The sequence below is a fragment of the Podarcis muralis genome, chromosome 3 (genome assembly GCF_964188315.1).
Source record: "Podarcis muralis chromosome 3, rPodMur119.hap1.1, whole genome shotgun sequence".
NCBI classification, from domain to species: Eukaryota; Metazoa; Chordata; class Lepidosauria; order Squamata; family Lacertidae; genus Podarcis; species Podarcis muralis.
The window spans coordinates 39,620,287-39,646,910 of NC_135657.1; the positions used below are offsets into that span (position 1 = coordinate 39,620,287).

Consider the following 26,624-nt stretch of genomic DNA (forward strand, 5'->3'; position numbering starts at 1 on the left):
ACGAACTGTTCTGAACCTATGTTTTTATAGTTTTCTCCCCCAACTTGCTGACTTTTAAAAACTGTTGTTTCTTAAATTGGTGGAGGATTTCCAACCTATGTCCAAGGTGCTTGTGAAATCTAAACATATCTTGAGAGGTTGATGCAGCCATTTCCGCTTCTTGAGTCCCTCAGCTGCCCATGTGGAAACAATGGCTCTCTGCTCCTCTGATTTAGTGGCTAGAAGGATAAAATGAAATTTTACACAAAACTGTCCATCTGACATGGATGAGGTTTGCAGTGGTCTGCAAAATGGCATCCTCCTTGTGGAGAATGAACCAGATATATTTATGAATATATCTAAAGAGATCTACATGGTAGCAACAATTGCCACGGTCAGGGAAATGTCATGTGCCAAAATTTAAAAAATGCTGTCAAGAACAGTAGCTCGGTATGTTCATTATAAAGCACTGGGTTATTAGCTGTAATAAAATAATCACAAAGCAGTAACAGAATACCTTAGAGCAAATACATACTTCAATTTTTCTAAAAAATTGTAGATTTTATTGAGTTTTAATATACAGCTTTAATATGTTAGGGTAACCAATACAAGATCTGTGTTTAATTTACACATTACAATACAAACAGGAGCTTAGATCTTTTGTTACAGAGTACAAAAGATATTCAATGGTCGTCCTCTAGCAGCTTTGAAACTTGGCAAGGCAGGTTCTAAGGCATGTTAAGTGCAGTAAAAGGCCACATGGAATACAAAATGAATACAATGGATTTATCTTCATGAAGTGTACATTATTTTAAAAGAACAGTGTCTGCTCCACAGGGCAGACATTTATAGTAATTTTAAAAAGTCACTGGCCAATGTTCCAGACAAAGACGAGCATTATTTTGTGTATGACCATTAGGAAATTGCTTATATTGCAATACTGGATCAAAAGGGGAAAGCTTCCAAAGGAACAGTAGGCAAAGAACTGCTAAATAAAAAAAGGACTATAAAATATTTTCACAACTAGTTAAATGCCAAATAAACCAAGCAATAGTAAAAAAACAACAACACAATACCACCCTTCTGTTCAAAATAACAGCATATTTTGCTTTTTTCTGTGAATTTTATTTATGAACACACTATATACTTAATTGCTTCTTCCATACAGGGAAATGTGTCCATTTGGTCTGTTGCTTTAGTGAAGATGATGTATATTGAAGCATCACCTTTCACTTTTAAGAAGACATGTTTTATTGCTTGTTTTCCACACACAGCCAACATCTGGATGAGGCGCGTCCTTAACTCAAGTTAAATACGCTTCTTTTCTTTTCTTTTTACAGTGCAGAGTATATGGGCTTAAAGTTACACGGCAGCTGCTGCTTCTCTTACTCCAGTTCACTCTCTGTGTCCGAGTTCAGGGGTGTACAGTAATTCGCTTGGTCTGATGGGACATAGCCTGGGAGACACAAACACTTGTACGATCCTTCTGTGTTAATGCACTTGGCATTCTTGCAGAGAGACATCCTATTGTTCAGTTCGTTGCATTCATTCACATCTAGAAGGAAAAGCAAACAAGGTCAGAAATAGTGTGGTATTCGATGCTGTCAAAGACTGAGGGAAGCACAGTTTGCTGCGACTTGCCCACCAGCCCTGCATTCAAGTCTGCGATTAACAAGAGAACTTTCAGTGTCCAGTCTGCGGTCTTCTATCTTGTGCAAAGAAAAGCAAGAAAAGCGGCTACGTTTATGAGCATGACATCATCTTTCCATCAACGCAAGGTAATAGTGTTCAAATACAGGACAAATACACAAGTAAAACTTTACGTGTCATGTAAAAAGGTAAAAGTAAAGGACCCCTGACAGTTATGTCCAGTCGTGAACGACTCTGGGGTTGTGGCACTCATCTCGCTTTACTGGCCGAGGAAGCCGGCGTTGGTCTGCAGACAGTTTTCCCCGGTCATATGGTCAGCATGACTAAGCCACTTCTGGAGAAACCAGAGCAGCGCACGGCGCCGTTTACCTTCCTGCCAGAGCGGTCCCTATTTATCTACTTGTAGTTTGGTGTGCTTTCGAACTGCTAGGTTGGCAGGAGCTGGGACCGAGCAATGGGAGCTCACCCAGTCGTGGGGATTCGAACCGCAGACCTTCTGATCGGCAAGCCATAGGCTCAGTGGTTTAGACCACAGTGCCTCCCACGTCCTACCTGCCATGTAAGTTGAACATAATTAAAATGATCCTAATTTGTCCACAAACAGCCTAAAGTTACAGCATGTGTACATACATATGCAGCAGCACTTGTAGCAGGCAAATTTTACCGATTAGACAGTGAACAGGGTTATTCCTAATAAAGGGGCCTGGCTGGCCACTGTTTTATGCATGCCTGCTTAGGCACTACTTGTTTCACTCCTAGGAGTGTAGGAAGAGGCAGGTACCTTCTTTCTAGTAAATTCCTACAGTCACCAAGGGAAGTCAACTACGCATTCAGCCCTGATTGTTTCACCTCTTCTGCTAGTCATGTGAACCATGCAGGAATTTAGTGCAGACTGCCCTTGCATTTAGGGCACAATCCACCAAGAAGCTCTTGAGTGCAAGTCCCACTGAAACGCAAGAGGAGCTGCACCACTGCTCATCTCTTGAACGGCTCCCACTCATTTCCATGGGGCACATGCAGGAGAACTTCCCAGTAGAATGTGCCGCTGAACCGTAGGATTCAGAAACCATTAAACACGAAAGCACATCTGATCATCAAAATCAGAGGTGCCGGCTTATCGTCTACATTTGGCGGACTCTGCAAGTGGCCTGTATGTGACATCCACTTACCAACACATGTCATTTTGGCCATGTCCAAATGGTAACCATCAAAACAGTCACAGGTATAACCTTCCTGCACCCTCACGCAGCGTCCATTTTCACATCCATTCAGAATGCCACATTCTTCTGCCTGTAACTCCTCAAAGCTGTTCCGGAAACCTGGGCAGCAAAAACATAGGAAATGATTGCATTCAACAGCTGTAGAGTCATAATGCACCAACCTCCAGAGGGTGTTCTCTATTGTGTTACCACCCTAAATAAAGCCTTTCTCAGCCTACAATGAGTGCTTGAAAAGCTTTCAGAGCAAAGTCACAGGCTGTGATGTTATGCTCAGGGTGTACAGAGATAAACTAGTCCAAATGTTTGAAGTGCCAATCAGTTAATAAGATGCTGTTGTTGCTGTTTTGCAGAAGACATGACGGTCTTCATTAGGAACTCCATGGAGCTCATAGTAGAAAAGTAAATAAATAATTACATTTTAAAATAGGGACACACTTCAAGGTCAACTTCAGTTTCAAGGCACCACAAGAGAAACAGGGGTTTTGCAGCACCATATTTTCTTTATAATAAGTAGGTACAACCTAAAAATAATTTACAAAAAGGATAGACATTTCCCAGAAGCAATAACTGAACAGTACTGCAGATGGCAGTCAAGCACAAAGAACGTCTGAGGAATTTGCAGTCCACAAAGTGGTAATTTTTGAGAGGTCTTTTCTTTCCCAAAATGTGGTCTAAGCAGCTGTGGACTCAATCTTATTAAACAGCCACAGATATTTTTTGGGCAATAAGCCTGAACTAATAAGAGAGATACAGCAGTTTGAAAAAGTAAACAAAACCCATTATAGAAATATACAACAGATTAGTGAAATACATATAAGGCTGTTTTCATTCTGCTGTACTATAAACAATTAATAATATATCTGAGAATGCACCTTTCCTTTTAAGTATACATGAATATGACTGAAGGTGTTTTCATCTAAACAAACTACAGCAAACTTTCATGGAGAGTGTCATGTCCTAGTCTACCCCTAGAAGCCTGCACTTCTGTGCAAAGCATCTCAGCAAATGCCAATTGCCATGCTATGAGTTTTCCACATCTACACCCTGATGCCTATGTGCTGTATTCTCACAGGATACAGCCCACAGGAGTCCTTTGGGTATGGTGAACAGAATGGTGGACTCACGCTGCTAGAAAAAAGAAGGCCAAAGTTCTTTGGGATACATGGAAATAGTTATGCCCTCAAGATAGATTCCTCAGTTGCCACTAGTCTAAGAGATGAAGGTTCTGTTATATTCTAAGCAGCTGCAAGCCTAAACTGAGATTAATTAGAGGCAAAACGCAAGAATCTTTTATGTGAAAGCTGCAGCCCATCTTTACTTTAGGAACTACCACTGGGTAAAGCTAATCATCCATTCCTGCTGAAGGACTCTCTCCATGAGGTCCTCCCTCTCTCAACTGTGAGGAGGCCATTAGCTCCACTAGTTCCACAGGGCTCTTCCTGCCCCTGAACAGCTTCCATCCCAGCTGGTCATCATGAGAACTTTCAGAAATGGTGCCTTGGATGAAACAATTACTTTAATTGATTGCATGTAGGCTGCTTTGAGAATCGGGTTTTTTGTAAAAAAAAAAAAAAAAAAAAAGGCGAAAGATTTATACGATCTGAGGTGAAACCAGAGGTTTTTTTTGAGCTATCCCCATTAGAGGCGATAGGAGTAAAGAAAATTAATATGAGAAGCAATTGGATTACATACGGAGAATTAGTAATGAAGGATGGGGAGAATTGGAGAATAAAGCCATATGAGCAGATAAAAGAACATGTATACGATTGGCTACACTACCATCAGATTTCGAATATGTTTAAAAAAGAGCTGAAGGAAAACGGATATAGCGAAAGAGAGTCGAAGTTTCAAACAGAGGTGGTTAACAACGATTACAAAATTATATCCAAAATGTATAAAATGTTATTAGAATGGCACACGATGGACGAGGAAGTGAAGGAGGTAATGATCCATTGGGCTAGAGACTTGGGACACAACATAGAGTTGGAAGAGTGGTATAAGATATGGAACGAAAATCTGAGATACACAGCATGTATTACACTAAAAGAAAATACCATGAAAATGGTATATAGATGGTATCTAACGCCGGTTAAGCTGGCAAAGATGTATAAGATCTGTAATAAATGCTGGAGATGTAGAGAGAGAGAGGGTACGTTTATGCATATGTGGTGGGAATGCAAAATAGTAAAAGGTTTTTGGGAAAAAATATATAATGAGTTAAAAAAAATGTTAAGATATAGTTTTATAAAGAGACCAGAGACCTTTCTACTAGGCATAACTAAAAAGGAGATAAACAGAAAAGATTTTAAGCTCTTTCAATATGCTATAACGGCAGCGAGGATGTTGATAGCTCAACGGTGGAAGCAAGAACAAATACCGACTTTGGAAGACTGGAGAATAAAATTGACTGAATACTCGGAAATGGACAAACTAACTGGAAAAATTAGATTTCAAAAAGATCATAAGTTCGTAGAGGATTGGGGAAAATTTAGAGAGTATTTGAAAACTGTATGTGAGGAGAATACAACGCTAGTGTGTTTTAAAGAGGCTTTGTGAAAAAAAAATGAATATCACAAGAAGATAATATGAGGACTTAATTGATATTGAAGGGTGATAGGAAAACTAAGAAATGTGTACTTAAGAAAAGAATTACGGAAGATTCCAGACGAGTTGAGGGGAGTTCCGTAAAACTGAATATGTAATTCGAAAATGATGAATGGAAAATTTATGAGAAAAATCTTATTTTTTCCTTTTTTCTTTTTATTCTTTTTTACTTTTACTTTTTTTTTTCTTCTGTATATCAATAAAAATATATTTGAAAAAAAAAAAAGAGAATCGGGTTTTTTGGTTGAATGGCAAAATAAAAATGCTATAAATAAATAAATGTAAAAAAAATATATACAATGCATGCAGAAGTCCTCCCCTTTTAAACAAAGATCTTATTGTTTAACTGAAGAAAGACCCATTCATATTCATTTGTGCCTTGGCTGTATGAAGTTGCCCTCTTCAGGGTGAGCTATGGGTTTATCTAGCCCATGGCTACCCATTCCAACTGGGAGTGGTCTTCTGGGGTCTCAAGCAAGGGTCTGTTTCCTCATCCCTATTACTGATTAAAAAAATAGAGGTGGCAGTGGTTGAATCTGGAACCTGTGTTGAAACACTGATCTATGCCATCCAGAGGTTAACACACTGAGATGAACCCACAATCCAAATGGAAACCTTAAAGGAAAGCATTACAACTTACACAGCAACCTAATACCAGCAGATAACGGGGGGGGGGGGGGTTGCCCAACATTTCCCCTTTTGCCCCTGTGACTATGCCATCATTTCTTCCCATGGTTTCCAGTACACACTGTTTTGCAATTTTTAGAAACAATGTTACCATTTAGCTATAGTTCAGCTCAGAGAGCTGCTCTGTTTAATTAAAGTCATACGAAATGGAAATGGCTGGACCTTATACAACTTTGCATAAGTCAACTGAGTTTGTTCAGCATTCAGCAGAGATGAAATCATTAGGCTGGCCTCTGCTGAAGGGAATGAAATATATGAAACACTTTTGCTACTTTCTTGCCTTGCTTTGAGTTATTTATTTTTATTTTGTTTCTCTTTTTGATATACAATATATTTTAACCAAACACTATCAGGAAAGAGACCAAATGAAACTGGGAAGTGATAAGCACAACACAGCTGGAATAGCCACTTTATTAATCACTGCTTAATTCACACATGATACTGAACATTCGCAGCGTGCACATACAGGGACTGCGTCTCGGAAGGCCTGCGTTGACAGACTCCCGAGGATCAAGTAGGAACCATGCCACGTGCTATCTACTCAGAGGAACGATAAAGAATAAGGATCCTTGGAGCCCAAATATATTTTACTGAGTCTGCTACCCCTGCTCACTCCACTCTGCTTTGCTTGCCAATCCCCCCCCCGGCCCCTGACTCTGCCAGCTTAGGTAAAGGTAAAGAGACCCCTGACCGTTAGGTCCATTTGTGACCGACTCTGGGGTTGCGGCACTCATCTCGCTTTGTTGGCCAAGGGAGCCGGCGTACAGCTTCTGGGTTATGTGGCCAGCATGACTAAGCCACATCTAGTGAACCAGAGCAGCACACGGAAATGCCGTTTACCTTCCTGCTGGAGCGGTACCTATTTATCTACTTGCACTTTGACGTGCTTTCAAACTGCTAGGTGGGCAGGAGCAGGGACCAAACAACGGGAGCTCACCCCATTGCGGGGATTCGAACCTCTGACCTTCTGATTGGCAAGCCCTAGGCTCTGTAGTTTAACCCACAGCGCTACCCGCATCCCTAATTCCTTCCCCCTCCCCTTACACCAGGGTGGGGAAACCTGGTTGGCTGGAGGAACAGATCTTTATCTCCTCCATCCCTGGTGGGCAAAGGTTGACAGGTGTGTGGGGCTCTCTTGTCAAACACCTGATTTCATTGTGATGTCCTGTGATGCTTCCCTTCAAAGCCCTGATTGTCAAAACTTCAAAGTGAAGCACGGGGCTTTGAAAGAGCCCTTTGTAAATATCCTCCTGCAGGGATGTTTACAAAGGGCTTTTGGGCAACCTGCCTACCTTTATCCTTCAAACCACAGAGATTTAAAGGAGTGGGCTCCATCCTCTATGCTTCTCATTCAAACCTACACAGAAGTTTATTAGCATTACCATTGTCTTTATTTACTGAATAAGCAGGAGGAACCCAAGCTACTAATTTTTAGTTTTGGGGAGCAAAGGTTGCTTACGGTCTTCCACAAAGTATGGATCAGTTTCCGGAGTATACTGTTCCTCCTCAAAGTCAGTCAATGCATCTTGCCCGTACGGCCTCCGAGATCCTGGCACTGGAATGTTGCACAATTGGGCATAATCATCTGGAAGTGAGCAAAGCAGAACAGGAGTTATAATGGAATGCATTCCTAATGAAGATACCCCATGCTTCTTTCTCTTGCTAGTGTATAACACTTAATTGGAAAAGCCAAAGTCTGTTGCCCACATATTGCTTTCTTTCCTGGAAGATTAAGATTGCTCAAAAGTAATGCAGCCATGACTCAACTTTAGCGATCATGAGCAGTGTCATTGTTCAGTAGTTCCAAGGCCAAGAAAGGGCATTCTGGTCACCTCATCTGAACCTTGCTTAATTCTGGCCGGCTTGTTCTGTTTCATAAACTGGGGATTGGAGGCCCATGAAAGGCGAAAGCCAGATTGCTGGCAAAGGGTTGCTATCTTTGTTACTAGATCAAGAATTTCAAAATGAGAGGGGCCAAGCCAGGGTGGTACAAAACATGACTTAAAGCTTCACTGCAGCCTAATAGGATTTTCTACTAAGCAAATGGTGGATCACAAGCTTAACATGAGTCAACAGTGTAATGCAGCAGCAAAAAAAGCTAATGCTATTCTAGGCTGCATCAACAGAAGTATAGGGTCCTGATCAAGGGAAGTAATAGTACCACTCTATTCTGCCTTGGTCAGACCACACTTGGAATACTGTGTCCAATTCTGGGTACCACAATTTAAGAAGGATAAGCTGGAGGAGAAGGGCAATCAGGATGATCAAGGTTCTGGAAACTACTTGTCAGGTAAACCTCTTTATTAAAAATAAAAGCAGGTACACTGGTGGTCTTGGGATCCTTAGTAGCTCCTCACACATGATGAGGCTGTTGTCCTTGTGCAGCTCCTTTTAAGTCATAGGATTAGGCAATCAGAAGTGAAGCACAAGTAATATACATTGCTGGTGCAGTTCTGAGAATGGCCCTGCATTTTTCATGGAAGGAGCTAGTGTATTGCAGTCACCAAGACACTAAGCTGTGAGCCACCAAGTTCATTCTTCAAATCTTCTTTCTGTTATGCTTTTAACAGGTGGGTGGCCTTAGACAAGCCATGCAATGTCCAAAACTGGGGTTCTAAAACTGACTTAAGAATTGTTGGAATGGTTGCTACACTAATATGTGGCATGCTTTGAACACTTGAACATGCTGGATAAATGTTAGCAATTATAGCAATTGTAAATGCTATAAATGCTAGCAATTATAGTCCAAATGTTGCCTTGCATTGGAAGAAGAACCTTTATACCTAACCAAAGTTCAGAGAAACATTGTTTTATGCCTCCTACTTCTGCTGTCTCCCACAATGAATATATTAACAATATAGAAATACATTAGAATGGATCGGAACACATGAAACGCCAAACCATGGTTTGTTGTTATGGGAATAAACCCAGGGTTTGCATGTTCCCTCTTGCACTTAGTGTGTGTGTGTGCGTTTATGTGTGCTGGTTTGTAGCAAACCATTGTGTGCTACTACATCTGGACCAGGAACACTGATTTGCAATCCTGGTTTGCAGGGCACATGGAAAACATAGTTTGCTGGTTCAAATGTCATTGCAACTTATGCTTTTCCACTAACCAGAAAGAAACTAATTGAAATTGAAATACTTTATTGTCACTTGTACAACTTGTATACAGTGAGATTACACGAGCACCCCCCACTCAGCTCTCTTAGTCTTAATTCCCCTTGTTTACTGACGCACACCCACCAAACCCGAAAGTCAGTTTGTAATGAAGTGTACAGTGGTACCTTGGGTTACATACACTTCAGGTTACAGACTCCGCTAACCCAGAAATAGTACCTCAGCTTAAGAACTTTGCTTCAGGATGAGAACAGAAATCGTGCTCTGGCGGTGCAGCAGCAGCAGGAGGCCCCATTAGCTAAAGTGGTACCTCAGGTTAAGAACAGTTTCATGTTCAGAACGGACCTCCAGAACGAATTAAGTACTTAACCCGAGGTACCACTGTAGTATGTGAAACAAGGGGGTAATGGAGAAGTGCGCAAACACTGAGTTTGTTCCTGCAACACCAAAACTTGGTTTGGCATTATGTGCTAACTATGTGGGTTAGTACTTAAGGTATCTTGAAGAGTTTTTCTACACATTATTTTATACTAGTTATGCATGCATGATCATGCCAACACTATATTAATAAACCAAACATATTTTTTTTGCATGAAACACTTTTACCAAGAGAATTACATATATAAAAAAATAACTGTTGAGTGTAAGGACAGCCAGTGAAAGAGGAAAGCTGGAAGGAAAGTATATGCATGAAAGCCAAGTACAAATGATTTCATAATTTCTGGTTCTAAAGGAGACAAGTACACTGGTACTTTCCTATGATGAATCGATGTTCCTTGAAATGTGCATAATTTTCAGTGAAACAAGAGTTTCCCCTCCGCATCATTTTCTGTTTGCACAACTGGTCTGCATCTTTCTCAGGGGCTGGTCAAATCATGATTGATTTTGCTGTTGTTGCTGTTTTCTTACTGACCGAAAGAACATGCGATCCGGTGATGTAAGCAATGGATAATCCCAATAAAATTAATGGAATATAAACATTTCAACACTGATTGAGGTGGGAATAACAGTTTCCTTCTTTTGCTGCTTTCCCTCCCTCAAGCAGCGGTCTGGAACATCTGACCTGCCTGGCTTTGCCCATTTCATAAGGAATTCAAATTCAGACCTCCACAGTTGGAGGCTGTATGCTTCTGAAGACCAGTTGCTAGAAGCTGCAGGAGGGGGAAGATCCTGTTGTGCTCAGGCTTTGCTAGCAAGCTTCTCATAGGCATCTGGTTGGCTACTGTAGTAACAGGATGCTGGACCAGAGTTCTTTTGTTGCCTTTTGTTAGTCCTGCACTTGAAATTCCAATCTAAATTCTATGCTGCTTAAAATGCACTCTCTACTTTTCATCATAGAGAATAGTCAATAGTCTAAAAGGTAATATTTAGCATTACTTGTGAAAACACCCTTTTGGTTCAGTTAAAAGGACATCTGGGGGTGGGGTAAACCATACTGAACTAGGTAGGTAATAGTTTTAAAGTAAACAAGCATAAAAGGTAAAGGGACCCCTGACCGTTAGGTCTAGTTGCGGATGACTCTGGGGTTGCGGCACTCATCTTGCTTTACTGGCCGAGGGAGAAGCCGTACAGCTTCCGGGTCATGTGGCCAGCATGACTAAGCCACTTCTGGTGAACCAGAGCAGTCCACGGAAACACCGTTTACCTTCCCACCGGAGCGGTACCTATTTATCTACGTGCACTTTGACGTGCTTTCAAACTGCTAGGTTGGCAGGAGCAGGGACCGAGCAACGGGAGCTCATCCTGTCGCTGGGATTCGAACCGCCGACCTTCTGATTGGCAAGCCCTAGGCTCAGTGGTTTAGACCACAGTGCCACCCGCGTCCATAAGCATTTTTCTTTCCCCAGATTTAAGATGATGTCAAGGTGTTACATGATATTTTAAGGTAATCCCTTATTTTTAAAGGCTTGCTTCTTATTCCAGCTCCATAATATACACAATTTATTTTGGAGGACACAAGTTTATGTTACTAACTTCTTACCTTTTAAACTGTCAGCCTTAGAGTGACTCTACTGGATGTATTTCCCCCTACCAATAATTGTATATATCTTTGTTGTTTAGAGCTCACAACCTTCCTACAAGCCTATGGTGAAGAGTTATCAAGTTTCTGTACTATGCAAACATTAACTGTTTGTACCAGGGGAAACATGATTCTTCCCTAGTTTATGCTTCTGTGATAGTGACATGGAATTTGTCTGCCCTGGCTAAGGAACTGTGACAAGCAGCTTTAGAGGCTGTGAGGGAAACATTGGGTAAAATTTTATTCTGTCTGCTTTGAAAGGTGAACCTACATAATTTGCACTTGCTGAGACAATATGGGAACTGAAATGCAGCCATCCATCAAAATCCTCACCCTCCAGATTTTGTAGCACAGCTCTCTAGCCAAGTAATATATTTGAAAATACAGATACTAAAGGTAAATTTGCATAAAAACTCATATGTTACTGAAAAGAACATACAAAAACACATTATTGTATTAGGAGGAGATCTGTAAATTTGTGTACATCAGGCAAAATCACGTAGGAAAAATATGTACTGTACACTACAAGAAATTCACACTAAAATGCTGATGAATTTTCATGAGGACATGACAAAAAAATTACAAACTGATGTGGAAATGTGGAGAACTGAACTTACGATTGGAAAAACAAGAGACTGAGATAAACCACAACGGACAGTGTTGCCCATCCCTAGGAAATACAGCTACTAATCTCAGAGAGGATCTGATCTAGGAGTTCTGAGAGGCAGGAGACTGTGGGAGAGAAATCCGGCTTGGAACTTTTAGTCAGCAAATACAGCTAAAACCTTAAGCAAAGTTTTCCTCCCAGTCAACTTTTGCCAAGCTGGTGCTGGCCAGATGTGCCATCCACCAGCCCCAGCGTATTCTTGATTGGATCCAATGTGACAAAATGCAGTTCTTGCACACACACACACACACACACACACACCCATTTTCAAAAGGAACTGGTCAAATGTGCAGTCCAGAAAAGAAAAGAGGAAGCACGCAGCCTCCAAATTGAGAGTGTTATTCATGCTTCGAACGAGGATCCCAAAATCTGATCAAAGATGGTGTTTCCACCAAAGGGGCATTTCATTCTTCCGGCTCTCAAAATACAATATGGCAGGAAACACTGGTGTGCCCACAGCAAACACAATCAAACAACCAAGTGCACAGACACTTTTACTTGGCTTAGTTCTAGTTGCCCATGTGGTTTCACAGCTGGTGCGGAATGTGACAGGCCTACGATCTTAAGCATGCTTACTTGGAAATAAGTCAAAATAAATGTGTTGAGGATCAAGGTAATTACATTGTGCAGTGTGCTAGAGGCCTGCTAATCTAGTATATCATTTTATACAGCATTCTGGAAAGCTACAACCATATTTATTGCCCAGCAGATTTAGTGACACATTGTACGCGATGCAAATAAACCCTGTCAGAGTGACAAATGGCTTCAGGCATCTATGATTCCCTTTTCCAAGCACCACCTGCTTTTGTTTCACTTGGTGACAACGGAATCCAGGAAGAGATGGAATCTGATGTCAGCAGCGCTGGCTAGTCCCTCCTGAAACTTGAACAATGAAACAGAAAAGGGAGAGGATGGTGTGGGGAGAGAAGGGGAGGAAACTCTTGCAGAGCTGCTGGAAATATTTAGCGGTATTATTATTATTATTAACCTGCAGTGAGAAATTGCTCCAATCATAATTTAATCAATTTCCCCCAGTCATTTGCTAACAAAAACCTGATTGTTAAAATGTTATTTGCATCAACGCTACTCTGGAAAAACATAGCTCGTGCCTTGGAGAAACATGTTATAATTGTAGCTAGGAAAGCTGTTGAAATAAATGCATTTTCAGCCAGATCTCTCTGGTGAGAAGGCTTTTTACTGTATAAAATCAGTAGCTATCTTTGCAGAAAATCCCTGGTTTTAAATATTTTTAAAACTATTCCTTAATAACCCAGTTTTAACTGCCTTAATGAATGCTAAACATACTAACTAGATAATATGCCCCATTAAACTCAGGGAGGGAATTTACTTCTGAGTAAACATGCTTAGGATTGCTCTCCCACTTGCTTTTTGGGGTCCTTAAGGAACTAGTTTGCTCTCATGAAAACCCAAAAGTATGAAACATGCACAGCTTCTGACACAGAAGCTGGAACTTTCCCTGTTCTAAAGAAAGAATTCCACCTTCCCTTCCCCTCTTCTTTATTTTTTTGAAATTTGTGACTTGATTCTGCTGAAGAGACCAAAGACCTACACACTTAACCATACCCAATTTGCAGATGCTGCTGAGAGACAGTCTCTCAAACCACACAGCCACAGAGAAATTTCTCATTTGATGAAGGCTGGAACCCAATCGCTACCTCCTAGGAACTGATTGTGCAATATATTCCCACTCAGTCTCCCTCTCTATGCAAGGAACTGTCTCAACTTCCAATTTCACAGTCACACTGGGGGGGGGGGGGGGGACAGCAGGAGAGAGAAGCAGAACTGAACGTATGGATGGTGGGCAGCTCCAACAGTCTCTTCCCACCTATTTCTCATGTATCATCTGCCACTTCATAGGCATTTCACAACAATCCAAGTTTAAGACACAGGCCTGCCACCATGGGCTCTGGCTTCTGTGATTTCAGCAGGCATTGCCCATACCCTTTTAAAGTTACCTTTTCTGCTGTAAGGATTGTAATCTTTGCAGCCACAAAGCAAAACAGGTTGTCAATTCGTTACTGGGCCAGATTCAAAGTTATTGTGTTAATTCACAAAGCCTTAAACAATTTGGGCCCACTGTGTCCCACTTTGATCTCTGAGATCCTCTGATGGGGCCTTTGCTATGGACCGAGCTTTTAGTGTAGCTGGTCTTGATCTGTGCAACTCTTTGCAGGAATCATCCTAGCATTCTTGTAAAGGTAAAGGTAAAGCTAAAGGTAAAGGGGCCCCTGACCATTAGGTCCAGTCGTGCCCGACTCCGTTGAATTCAATCCTGTGGCACTCATCTCGCTTTATTGGCCAAGGGAGCCGGCGTACAGCATGACTAATCCGCTTCTGGCGAACCAGAGCAGCGCACGGAAATGCCGTTTACCTTCCCGCTGGAAGGTATTTATCTACTTGCACTTTGACGTGCTTTCAAACTGCTAGGTTGGCAGCAGCAGGGACCGAGCAACGGGAGCTCACCCCGTCGCGGGGATTCGAACCGCCAACCTTCTGATCAGCAAGCTCTAGGCTCTGTGGTTTAACCCACAGCGCCACCTGCGTCCTTGTAGTCATCGCCTAAAAACGGTGTTCTGTTGACAGGCCTTTGAAATGTGAATTTTCTTTAAACCACCCAGTATTTATAGTTGTATCCCCCCCAATACTTTATTGATGTTTTCATTGTTGTTCTAACTTTTGTATAGCTACAACGACATTGCATTATATAAATATTTAAATAACTATATAAGCAAAGCCCTACTCACTAGAGATGAAGGCTATAATAATCCTAACCCTACAGACCTGGGATTAAGCTCCATTGAATTCAATCCTACTTATCTCTAAGCAGACATGCTGTAAGATTGAGATGTTATAATTATTATTATTTAAAATAAAAGGTGATATTCTAAAAAAGCTGCATTTTGTACCTCTAGCTCATTCTGCACTCTTGTGGAATTATGGCATCTTCACAGTTAAGGAAGTATGCGTCATATGCTGTGGAAAAATCATGTCCATATTTTGATCATTGTTAGTTGAATGTGATAGCCATGACTAATAATCTTTTGGAGGTTTGGATATATCTTGTGAGTCTGGGTTAGAAGGAAGACTTGAAACCTAACCCTGAGTATTTTGTGCCAGCATTTCAGCCTACAGCACTGGCATGAGGTTGCAGTTTCAGAAGTGTGTCAGATGGCACCTCTCATTCCAATTATTTATATGGTTTAAATCATCTGCCAACCTCTCACTCACTATGTGAATGTATGTTTTGTCTTAATATGAATCAGAAACACCCCCCCCATCTCTTTTATGATTGCTGGGAGTTTTACCTTCTCTTCATCCCCACATAAATCAATCACCCTGATAATATTTTCATAGAATTGTAGAGTTTCAGAAATTCTTTTCTTCAGGTTATTGATTTGTTTTTCACTGCTACAACTTTAAAATACAGACTGTCAAAATATCCCCAGAATGAAATGCACACAAAAATTTGAAGCCAGCTTCAAAAGTAGGTTATTCTAACTATTTTGGAAAAAGACAGACAATAGTAACCTTACTCAGAGTCGCAATGTGGATTTTTAAATGTGCATCACTTGCATCTCTGAGTACAAGAAAATTCTGATTTAAAAACCAACTGCATAGCACAGAAACAGAAAACAGCATGTTCTTTGTTAAAAACAGAAATGTGTTGCTACAAGTACAGCATAATAATCTAAATACTCTGTTTCCCCTGTTTTCTGTAACCATATGTTCAATATATTTATGGAAATAAACATGAAGTTCCAGTAGTAAATCAGGCCCCATCAATATATAAATCTAAGATTGTAATATGGCGTAAGTCCAGTTTTCCCAGACAGGACTTGAACCTATGACCTACTGGTTGAGAGGTGTGAAAGTTTCCTCCTGAGCCAACATAATCACTTCTTATGTTCTTAAACACTAAACCTTGAAGGGCAAATGATTCTTTCATACACAATTCAGTTCTGGTTTTCTTGGGAAATTTCCCCAAAATGGTAAATGTTTTTAAGGTGTAGACTGAAGATATATGAGCTAATTACCTACTGAGCCCCTGCATTCCACTGTACTGCATTCTGAATCAAATATGGAAAACTACAGGCGCCCAAAAATGAAACAAGAACGTTAATTGCTTAGCATCCACTTGTAGTTCACAATCGAAATTGGGGCAAGTTGTGTTTGTTCTATTTATCTATCCATAAACACCACATATGACTTATATAAAATTTTGAAGTGTAATCCACAGATCCTATGTGCCAATGTAACATCCCACCCCTGTGCCAGCAAACCAGGACAGCTAGGGAAGGAATACAGGATCTGTGGTACCATGTGGCCTTGTGGCGGCAAAACATCTCCCAAAGCTAAATGTCCTGGGTTATTTTAGTTCAGTGCAGTGCACCAGCTAAGATTTGGCTTAGTGTATCATCTGAACCCTCCTTAACAGTGACCTGTTGCCAAAAAAACAAATATTGGCTGCAGTTCATGATTAAGGAGGAGAGTGCTCCATGATCCTGGGTTTGGATGGCATGCTAAGCCAAACTTTGGCTTAGCTGCTGGGCCACACTGAGTTAAAAGAACCAAGGAAGAGCAAAGTGGCTGTGATCACCACCTTGGGAGCCAGCACTTTCCTACATTTGCTTAGCACCATATGCAAATGCAGCCCTCGTTTTAAAAATGATGTGTGACTTTTGTCCCACTTGTTCTTTCATTCAGCCACTTATGGAAGTCAATTAGAAGTAACAGGGCAGCACTCCCCCTGCGTCTCTCCAGATACAGGTTGTCAATGATGATGATGATGATTTGAATTTATATACTGCCCTACACTCAGTTATGATTTTGCTAGATTGCCTGACATTTCTTTTTAAGGAACAGCTCAAGCAGGTGGGAGTTGGAGGTGCTGCATTACAGGAATACAAGGAGATCACTGCTCATCTCCATGGCTTTGGGGCTGTGGGGTCCATTCTGTCTCCTATGCTATTTAGCATCTATATGAAACCATTGGGAGCCATCATCCAGGGATTTGGAGCATGGTATCCCCAATGTGTTGTTAACACTCAGCTCTATCTCCATTCCATCAGAATAAGGGGAGGCTCTGAAAGTGCTGGGCAGTCGTCCGAAAGCAGTGGTGTCTGGATGAAGGTCAATAAAATAAGGCTGAATTCTGATAAGATGGAAGTGTTGTGGGTGGGTGGCTCCCATATCCATTCATCAGATGTACAATTTTCACTGGGAGGAGTTGCATTCCCTCTGAAGTGTGGGAGTACTCTGGGATTTCAAGTCATCACTAGAGCCTTCTGTGGCTAGGAGAGCTTATGCCCATGTTAGGCTGATGAACTAGCTAAGGCTTTTCCTGGAGCAGGAGAGCCTGGTCTCAGCTCTCCATACTCTCTTGCATGAACTACTGTAATGCATTATATGTGGGGCTGATATATAAATTGAATAAATAACAACAACAACAACAACAATAGGCTACAACAACGATGCATTAACGTGCTTTTTGATACAAGAATCAGTCCTGGAAAACAATGTTCCTTTCTAAAATAAAAAATACCACCATCTACTTTAACTGACACAAATTTACAGAAAATACCAGCTGTCCTGCTTGAGATGAAATGAAAGAGAGGTGGTTTTTGTGTGTGTGTTTTTTACAGTTCATTATTAAGACGTCTGATTTACACAGAATCCGCTCATCGCTGGAAATTCAAGTGACTTCCAATAAACAACCTCAGCTTTGCTTGATTTCAAACACTGTGATGTGGTAGCTGGCAAGTGATGCCCGAAGCTGAGTTTTGACAATAGAATCTAAATAATCAATCAAAAATGTAAAACTCATAAAAGGTCATGAAGGAATTCTTTCCAATGGAAAATGTTTTGTTGCATTAAATACGGAGTTTTTATTAGGAAAATGTTTCAAAATCTTCTAGCCAGCCGCAGTATCAAAACCAGAAGCCACGCATGCACCATATTCCTGTTTGGATTTTTATAACACCCCATTTCCACCTCCCACCTGGCCCATCCTGGCAACACTCAGTGAAACTGAAAACACAGCTTGCTGGATTGTGGGGAGAAAAGTTGCTGGAATGTGGGTTTTTTTAAATTTTTGTTTTAAAGGACAAATCAGCTTAAAATAGTGCAGATGTCTGAGACTCTCTAGATCAGGAGAAGTCAATATTGTGCCCTTCAGATGCTGTTAGATTAACACTCCCATCAGCCTTAACCATTTGCCATGCTGGCTGAAGCTGATGGGAGATGGAGTCAAACAAACATCTCGGGGTACCACGATGGCTACATCCGTCTTCCATATGAGAGTCTTAAATTAAAGATCTCAGTGAATGCTATGAATAAGGGCACCTACGCACAACAGAGACAATTAGAAGCAGGAAATTGAATAATTATATAACATGCCGAAGCTCTGGAGGGCATACAATAGCTATTCATCTGATCTGCCATGGAAAACAACTTCCTTCCCTTAAACTCTTCATTAAGGAGCCACTCAGGGAAAGCAGGAAACAAATTCAGTATACATTTGCTGTTTTAACTCGATGGGCAGTTTGCAGAAGATGGATTTCAGAGGGGTTATTTAAATTACTGAAAGGTTAGCCACGTATTAGCCAAATATTTGCAACACTCTCTTAAAAGTATGATGTTATGCCAACAATGCAGCAGCATTCTTTGTAAAGAAATGGGCTAGCACAAAGATTTCTTAATATTTCAAGAAAATATCAGGGGAAAATATTACCAAGGACAAAAATGTCTTGCACAGATCTGGCTTTAGCATTCCAACCCTATGCAGGCTTACTCAGAATTAAATCCCACAGAGTTCAATGGGGCTTATTCCCTAGGATAGGGATGGGGAACTTGTGGCTCACAGTATGTTGTTTGACTCCCACTCCAATCAGTCCCATCCAGCATGGTCAGTAGTCAGGGGGGATGGAAACTGCAGTCCACCAACATCTGGTAGGCACCATGTTGACTACCTCCACTTTAGAAAATATCACTATACATCTCTGTATTATCCCACCATTATGTTATTTAGTGTTGGAGAATGTGCTTTATTACATATACTGCCTTTACTCCTCCCTCTCAGAAGCTAAAATATTGGCAACCACCACCACGTTAGGTGAGTTCACATATTCACACCACTAGAATCAATCACCATGTTGTAAGTCTCTATGGATTTGTTGTCACAACTCAAAGCAGTTTATAAAATTTATTATATGAGAAAATATTACCACCCACAAGGTGACAGTTCCCCACCACTCTCCTGTGGGTTAGTCATGTTTTTAAATGCAGCCTGATATGGTAAAACTGACATACTATTACAGAAAATGCATCATTCATTTTCAGTTGAAGGATTTCCCATGGATTTATTAAAGTTTTAGCACGAGACAGAAATGAGTAACTTTACAGAACGCTGAAGGAATGGTACCCTATTGAAATGAATCATATAAACTCACGTTGGCTTGGGTTCCATAAGACGCAAAGTGACTCAGTGCACTTCCAGACTGTTACTTTTTTTTTGGGGGGGGGGTCAGTCACACCCTGGCAAGTTCTGGCTGTGCAATTAAAGATGATTTGGAGTTCTTGCGAAACAAACCCACTTCCCCCAAAAGACCAGACTTTCCAATGAGGAAAGTGAAAATTAAACGGACAGAAAAGTGTGGGATAATGCCTGCTTTGATGCAACATCGGCTGCATAGGCACCATACATTCAAAGCACATATAAAGCACCCCCTAGAGAATCCTGGGAACTGGAGTTTACCCCTCACAGAGCCACAATTCCCAGCACCCCGGACCAACTACAGTTCACATGATTTTTGGAGGGGGGGGAAGAAGGGATGTGCTTTAAATGCCTGGTGTGAATGCAGTCAATTGTCTAGTCTAAACAAATCAGAGTGAACATGCATTAAACAGCCAACATCATCTAACCTCTACACAAACAAATTAGGCTGAATGCTCATGAAACAGATTGCCTGGAAGAGACCTCCATAGCAGTTTTCACAGGTTCAAAGAATGTGTGGGGCACAAAGTGTGGAAAGGGTGCAGCGCCAGACACACCAATGTTACCTCGTGTCCCTGTCCTTCCTGCAGTGAAGTGGGCAGATCCAAAGAGGGAATATACAGTTTCTGTGAATGATTTGTCATGAAAAATTCCTCAGGTCACTAGGAGATGCCTTACCTGAGTCCTTCATGGGGCACAGGGCACACTGCATGCCCCACGCCTCTCCGTATAAACAACAGCACTCTGTGTAAGTGGTTTGCTTTCCAACAAGAGGCCGGCTACAAACAAAATCATCACTCAGATGTTGCCAGCAAAGATCCTGGTAGACATCCGTTTCTTCAGTTTGTTCTGAAGCAGAAGGCAGAGAAACGTGATCAGTACGACGCCTGCACTGTGTTAAAAGAAAAATCAGTGCAGCCCACCATGTTCAAGACTTACATTGCAAGAGCTCCATTTTCCTGAAAATAAAGAGATCATTTTTCTAATGTTGTGCAACCCCCCCACCCCTGCTAACATTGTAATTTAAATCAGTTCAGAACACAAGTGACTGTTCTATCCTAAATCCTGTCTCAGACACTGGCCAATTCCAGATGCTTCCAGTGAAATCTACCCAGCAGACCATAGAGGAGGAGCCTGTGCTAAAGCTCCACCTCATGCCAAGCTTAACCCCGTTTTAAACAAGAAACCAAAAGGGCTAATGCTAGTGTAGAGAGGAGCCATAGCTTGGGCTCTTCCTCATGATCAGAAAAGCTTGGAGGACATGAACCAAACCAAACCTCTGCCTGGACACTGAGGTCCAGCGCCGAGGGCCTTCTGGCGGTTCCCTCGCTGCGAGAAGCCAAGTTACAGGGAACCAGGCAGAGGGCCTTCTCGGTAGTGGCACCCGCCCTGTGGAACGCCCTCCCACCAGATGTCAAAGAGAAAAATAACTACCAAACTTTTAGAAGACATCTGAAGGCAGCCCTGTTTAGGGAAGCTTTTAATGTTTAATAGGTTATTGTATTTTAGTGTTTTGTTGGAAGCCGCCCAGAGTGGCTGGGGAAACCCAGCCAGATGGGCGGGGTATAATAATAATAATAATAATAATAATAATAATAATAATTTTCTAGAAAGGAATCAGTGGAACAGTTTAAAGATAACCCTATTCAATCCTGCCTGATTGTGGTTTTTACTTGTTCTTGAACCTCTTCACTTGCAATGCATGCAATAAGGCATACCACTAGACTCTGCCGGTCTGATGCATCGCTTTTCTGTGGAATCCAGAACCATTGGGTGTGTACAGAAACAGCTGTAAGATCCTTCAGTGTTGACGCACTGGCCATCAATGCAACTGTTGGGGTCTTGACATTCATCCGTATCTTTTAAAAATGAAAATGAAGAACATAGCAAACAAATTATCAGTGTCTTGCAATCCGGCTTAGGAAATAAAGCATTTTCATTGTGGAAAATAACTGATTCTGCAGTGCACTCTCTCTTAAATTTAACATATATCTAAATCAGGATTGGCAAGAGCCCAAAGGAAGGAACTATGAAACAGATAACATCTTCCTTGTCTTCTTCATGCACTAATCATGCACAGGCTAGAAAGCTGCTGAACACAATAGATTGTGTTGCTGTGATCTATTGGCAAGCAGGTTTTGGACAAACTCCACCCACGTTCTTTTTGTAGACAACAAGAGGCTTCTCACCACAGTGTATCAAAAGCTGCCCAATCTTTGCAAAAATACAGAAACCGACTTGCTATTTCTCAGCTCAACCCCTGTCTACTCATTTTACAGAGAAGCAACTTTAAAGGAAATATAAATGGCTTTACATCAGGAAAGTAAAGTTCTTTGGGCCCAAGGTGATTGAGTCTCTTACTGTGGTTTCCTTTCATTACATTATTCCACACAGAATGGTTTTCTGTTTAAACTGCTAAAGTGAAGGTCGTGACTAGGAATAATTTTTAGTCAAATGGCAAAAGTGAATTAGTAGGCAGTTCAGTAGACTGGAAGAACATTTATGATCATCAAGAGTGTGAATTACTATTCCATATTGCATATCAGCTACTGGTGGGGTGTGTGTGTTTTTTTGTGGGGGGAGAATAACTGTGCTTTAAAAATACCTATTTCCTCAACCTGATCTTTAAAAAAAAACACAACAAAAAAAACCCAAACAAACCAAAAAACATTTGCCAGAGATGAGTCCAATAATGTCCTCATGTATAAAGAACAGAGGGCTAGGCTATACATAGCTCTTGTAGAGATGTACAGATAGGTAGAATAATGTCCATGTAAAACCAGTTAGAAACTAAGGATATGCTGAGTTCCCAAAGGATTAGCAACTTGCTTCAAACTCTGCCAGTTTCTTGGCACTCTTGCCAAGATTTTAGAGCTGTGCACAAATGGCCTGCCAAAAATATCTACTCTGTTTGTGGCCAGAAAAACTTTGGCATGGGGATTGGGAGAAGGATTCCATCATTATTTTTTTCCAGGGGCAGGAGAAATCCCCTAAAAGCTTCTCAAGGGTGATGCTCACCATGAGCAGTAGCAGACCTTCATTTGTTTGTCCTAAGGGTGGTATAAACAAACAAACAAACAAACAATTGCTGGAAGTCGTAGAAGCAACAATTGTGCTGGCAACATAGTCACATTTTGCATATTTCACAGTGTCCTGGACCTAGGGTCTTCCTGGGGCATTGCAGGGGTGAAATGGTGCCCCCCCAACCCACAAATAAAGAAATAAAACAATGAAGAATATTTGGAGAAAATTCTGCAAGTGGCCTTTTTCTTTTAAGTGGGTGAAAGAAAGAAAAAATCTCATAAATGTCCTGATGATGAAAATGTATTCCAAGAAATTCTGCCTCATCTCTACAAGACCTGTGTGTTTCCTAAGAACCAATGGTGGCTGGTCCATCAGGGCAAATAGGACCCTGCCCTGCCAGCTTCATCAGCCACCGCCTGCCTTCTTAGGGTAGCACTGAATGTCTCCTGCCTCCTTCTTAGTCTCGGGGTTGCTCTTGTAGAACTAAGCAGGGAGGAGGATGGGAAGAATTCATGGGCTCCGGCTCTTTGCCTTCTCCCCTACCAGCTCCAGTGGGCACTAGCTACCACTGCTAAGAATGTAAGATGAGTTGTGATGGAACAGAACAGCATTCTGTTTCTCAGAGTGGCCAGCAGATCCCACTTGGAAGTTTACATGCAGCACATGATGGCACCAGTTCTACCCCTGATGTCCTTTCCCAACAACTGGTACTCATGAGATATATTCTTTCTGAACGTCCAGGTAGCATATAGCAACTATGACTAGCAGCCAGTGATAGACCTCTCCTCCACAGATTTGTCCAACCCTTTAAAAAAGCCTATGTTAGTGGCGAACACTGCATCTTCTGGCACAGTATTCCAGAACTCTGCTCTGTGTAGAGAAGGCTCAGCGAGAAACCTACCGAAGTAAGGCCACATGCCACTGTTGCATTTCAGACTGTGGATATATGATAGTCAATGGCAGGGAAACTCACTACCTGGCAGCTGCTGAGAAGCAACCTAAGGGGAGGGGAGATCTACACCATGGGAAATAGACATGCCTGGGAGGCAGGGAGTAGTTGCGAATACATACATTGAGCTTTAAATTGTGTTCTAGTTTATTAATGAATTTGCTACAGTTGTTTTTCGCAGGGTAATACCTGAAGGCACATGAAACCACCGCCTAGGTGAAGCTATGCAGGTTTGGGTCTGGTCAGTGCTTGGATGGGTGACTGCTACGGAACTACATGGGCACCACTTTTGATTCTGTGATGGTAGAAAGGTGGGGTTATAAATGTATTAACAAAATAAAAGGAATTTCTTTGGGAGCTGCTGAGAGGAAATGGGTTATAAGTCCCTGCTTTCTGCACTGCATGCTTGGAACTGCCTTCCAGTACACTGACATGCCACCACCTTTTTACTGCCTCCAAATCCCTCCTTAAACTTTACCTTTTCCATGAAGCCCCCCAATCAAAGCCCTCCTCAAAATTTACCTTCTCCATGAAGCCTATGACACAACCTTGCCAACAAAGGTCCGTATAATTAAAGCTATGGTTTTCCCAGTAGTGATGTATGGAAGTGAGAGCTGGTCCATAAAGAAGGCTGACCGCCGAAGAATTGATGCTTTTGAATTATGGTGCTGGAGGAGACTCTTGAGAGTCCCATGGACTGCAAGAAGATCAAACCTATCCATTCTGAAGGAAATTATCCCTGAGTGCTCATAGGAAGGACAGATCCTGAAGCTGAGGCTCCAATACTTTGGCCACCTCATGAGAAGAGAAGACTCCCTGGAAAAGACCCTGATGTTGGGAAATATGGAGGGCACAAGGAGAAGGGGACGACAGAGGACGAGATGGTTGGACAATGTTCTCGAAGCTACCAGCATGAGTCTGACCAAACTGCGGGAGGCAGTGGAAGACAGGAGTGCCTGGCGTGCTCTGGTCCATGGGGTCACGAAGAGTCGGACACGACTGAACGACAAAACAACAACAACAAAAACAAGACACAACTTGCTAGTTCCTACTGTATGTCACAGTGTATTTCACCCTGCTAAACTTGCAACTGAAGCAATCACACATTGTTTTGCTCTTTGCTCCTGATTCCACTTTCCCCCCTTTTCTTCTGTATCAAATTTTAGCTTGTATGCTTTTTGGGGCAGACACCATAAAGTGATGCAAACACTAGTGGCACTATATGAAAATAAAGAAACAAACAATTGGAGAGAGGAGAAACATCTAAATGAGAAACATCAATGTGAACTGGATTGCACCCAGATATGAAGCCAGAGCAATTTCTGCAACCACGACTACATTCCTTCCAGCCACTGCAATCAAGCAAATTGCTCCTAGTCATATACAGCCCAATACGCAAAGTACTCAGGCACTGCTTCGAAGGATTACATGGAGAAAATAATCAGCCAGCTTTCATGTGTGAATAATTTGTAAGAGCAAGCAAGAATTAAAATCTCATTCCCCAGTGCTGGTTGGCAAATGTAAAGAGTAAGGGGACATGGTAACAGTTTGTATACTTACCAAAGCACTGGAGTTTTACAGGATCATAGTATGTGCCTTGTTTGCAGTAACATTCATAGCCTGGCTGTGTGTTTAAACAGAAGCCGTTCTTACATATTTCTTGCCCAAAGAGCTGACATTCATCAGCATCTGTGGAAAAATGATAATGGCATGAATAGTTGGAAGTCCATCATGGCCATTTCAGTTGAATATGAATTTTTAGTCCTTCTTGCCAGGATATGCACAGACAGAGGAACAAAAAGAATTGAGAAAACTTTGATTCTATCATTTGATTCTACCATTTATCAGCCAAAATATTTAACTAGAGGTGTAGCAGGGAGTAAAGTACTTTTAATAAAGCTACTGCTGGGATAAACTGCATTTTCTTCAAGGAAAAGAAACAATCTGGAAGGCATAATCCCTCTTTGAACTATTACTAACTAGTCAGGGTAAGCCGCATTGTTAAAAAGAAAATCATGAGCTACAATAGATCATTCCAGAGGAAGATTTGGAACAGTACCTGAACTCTTGCCCAATTCACTAGAAAGTTTACACACAATCTGGGTGTGGCATTGCACAATCCTGCCCCTGGAATCTACGTGCATAGACCCTATTTTAACATCACATCCCATGCTTGAATGCCAGGCAGACTTAGTGGAGCAGGCATGGAAGGGGCAGTCAAGGGAAAAGGACTCAAAAACAGGCACCCTCACAGATGAGCAGACTGTGTATTTTAAGCCCATTGAGAGGGTACACAGGAAATACATTTAACAGCTAACTTATGACTATGAACTGTTAAATCATAAGCAGCTCCAATTCAGATGGCTCTACAGAAGGGGTAGCTTTGGTGCTTACTCAAGCATGTGATATATCATCTATCTATTTATCTATCTATCATCTATCTATCTATCTATCTATCTATCTATCTATCTATCTATCTATCTATATCTATCTATCTATCTATCTATCATCTATCTATCTATCTATCTATCTATCTATCTATCTATCTATCTATCTATCTATCTATCTATCTCTATCTATCTATCATCTATCTATCTATCATCTATCTATCATCTATCTATCTATCATCTATCTATCTTTGGTAAACATGGCTTGAATTTCAGAACAGTGCTGAAGCCTGTATGGAACTACACAATATTTTGATATATTGTGAATTGCCTTCAGATTTCAAGTTTTAACAACAACAATAACTGTGCCTTCACTTTATCATGCAATAACCATTTCCTGATCTTTTGTGTATTTTCAGATTTACAGTTGCAGCTATAGGTGCACCCAGTTGTATAAGTTTGTGCCAAATATTGAGAGAATGTTTAGCATCAGTGATACAACAGATTTCCCCCCCGGTTAGTGCTCATGGCTTGGGCTAATGTAAAACTGTGGCTGCCATCAGCATACGTACATCTTTTCATACAATGCAGGCACATTGCTATTTATTTAGCAAGTATACACTAATCACACTTAACTAGTCTGAGCGTGCTCTGCTTTAACTGTAACATTGAGACTGCACACACAATCTTATTTCCATGTGTGATCAGAGTTGTGATCCATGAGCTGCTTTTCAAGAGCATTGTTGCCAATGTGACTTCTCTGAAGTTAGTGCTCTAAGGAGGGCTGCCTTTGTCAAGTACTTC

General features: G+C 41.4%; 1 protein-coding gene and 1 long non-coding RNA gene across 9 annotated transcripts in view; one reads left to right on the forward strand and one right to left on the reverse strand.

The window, feature by feature from the left end:
* Nucleotides 1-26,624, forward strand: part of LOC144327234 (uncharacterized) — a 59,276-nt gene that overhangs the window by 13,052 nt on the left and 19,600 nt on the right. The window lies entirely within an intron of this gene.
* Nucleotides 515-26,624, reverse strand: part of LTBP1 (latent transforming growth factor beta binding protein 1) — a 185,948-nt gene continuing 159,838 nt past the window's right edge. For all 8 annotated transcript variants that reach the window (XM_028724280.2, XM_028724279.2, XM_077925685.1 and 5 more), the window contains 6 exons: nt 24,994-25,122; nt 21,179-21,319; nt 20,139-20,309; nt 7,600-7,725; nt 2,799-2,948; nt 515-1,534 (listed from right to left, as the gene is read on the reverse strand). In XM_028724280.2, coding sequence (XP_028580113.2) covers nt 1,365-1,534; nt 2,799-2,948; nt 7,600-7,725; nt 20,139-20,309; nt 21,179-21,319; nt 24,994-25,122 — 887 coding nt within the window. In that variant the 3' untranslated portion in view covers nt 515-1,364. The remainder of the gene's footprint in view (nt 1,535-2,798; nt 2,949-7,599; nt 7,726-20,138; nt 20,310-21,178; nt 21,320-24,993; nt 25,123-26,624) is intronic.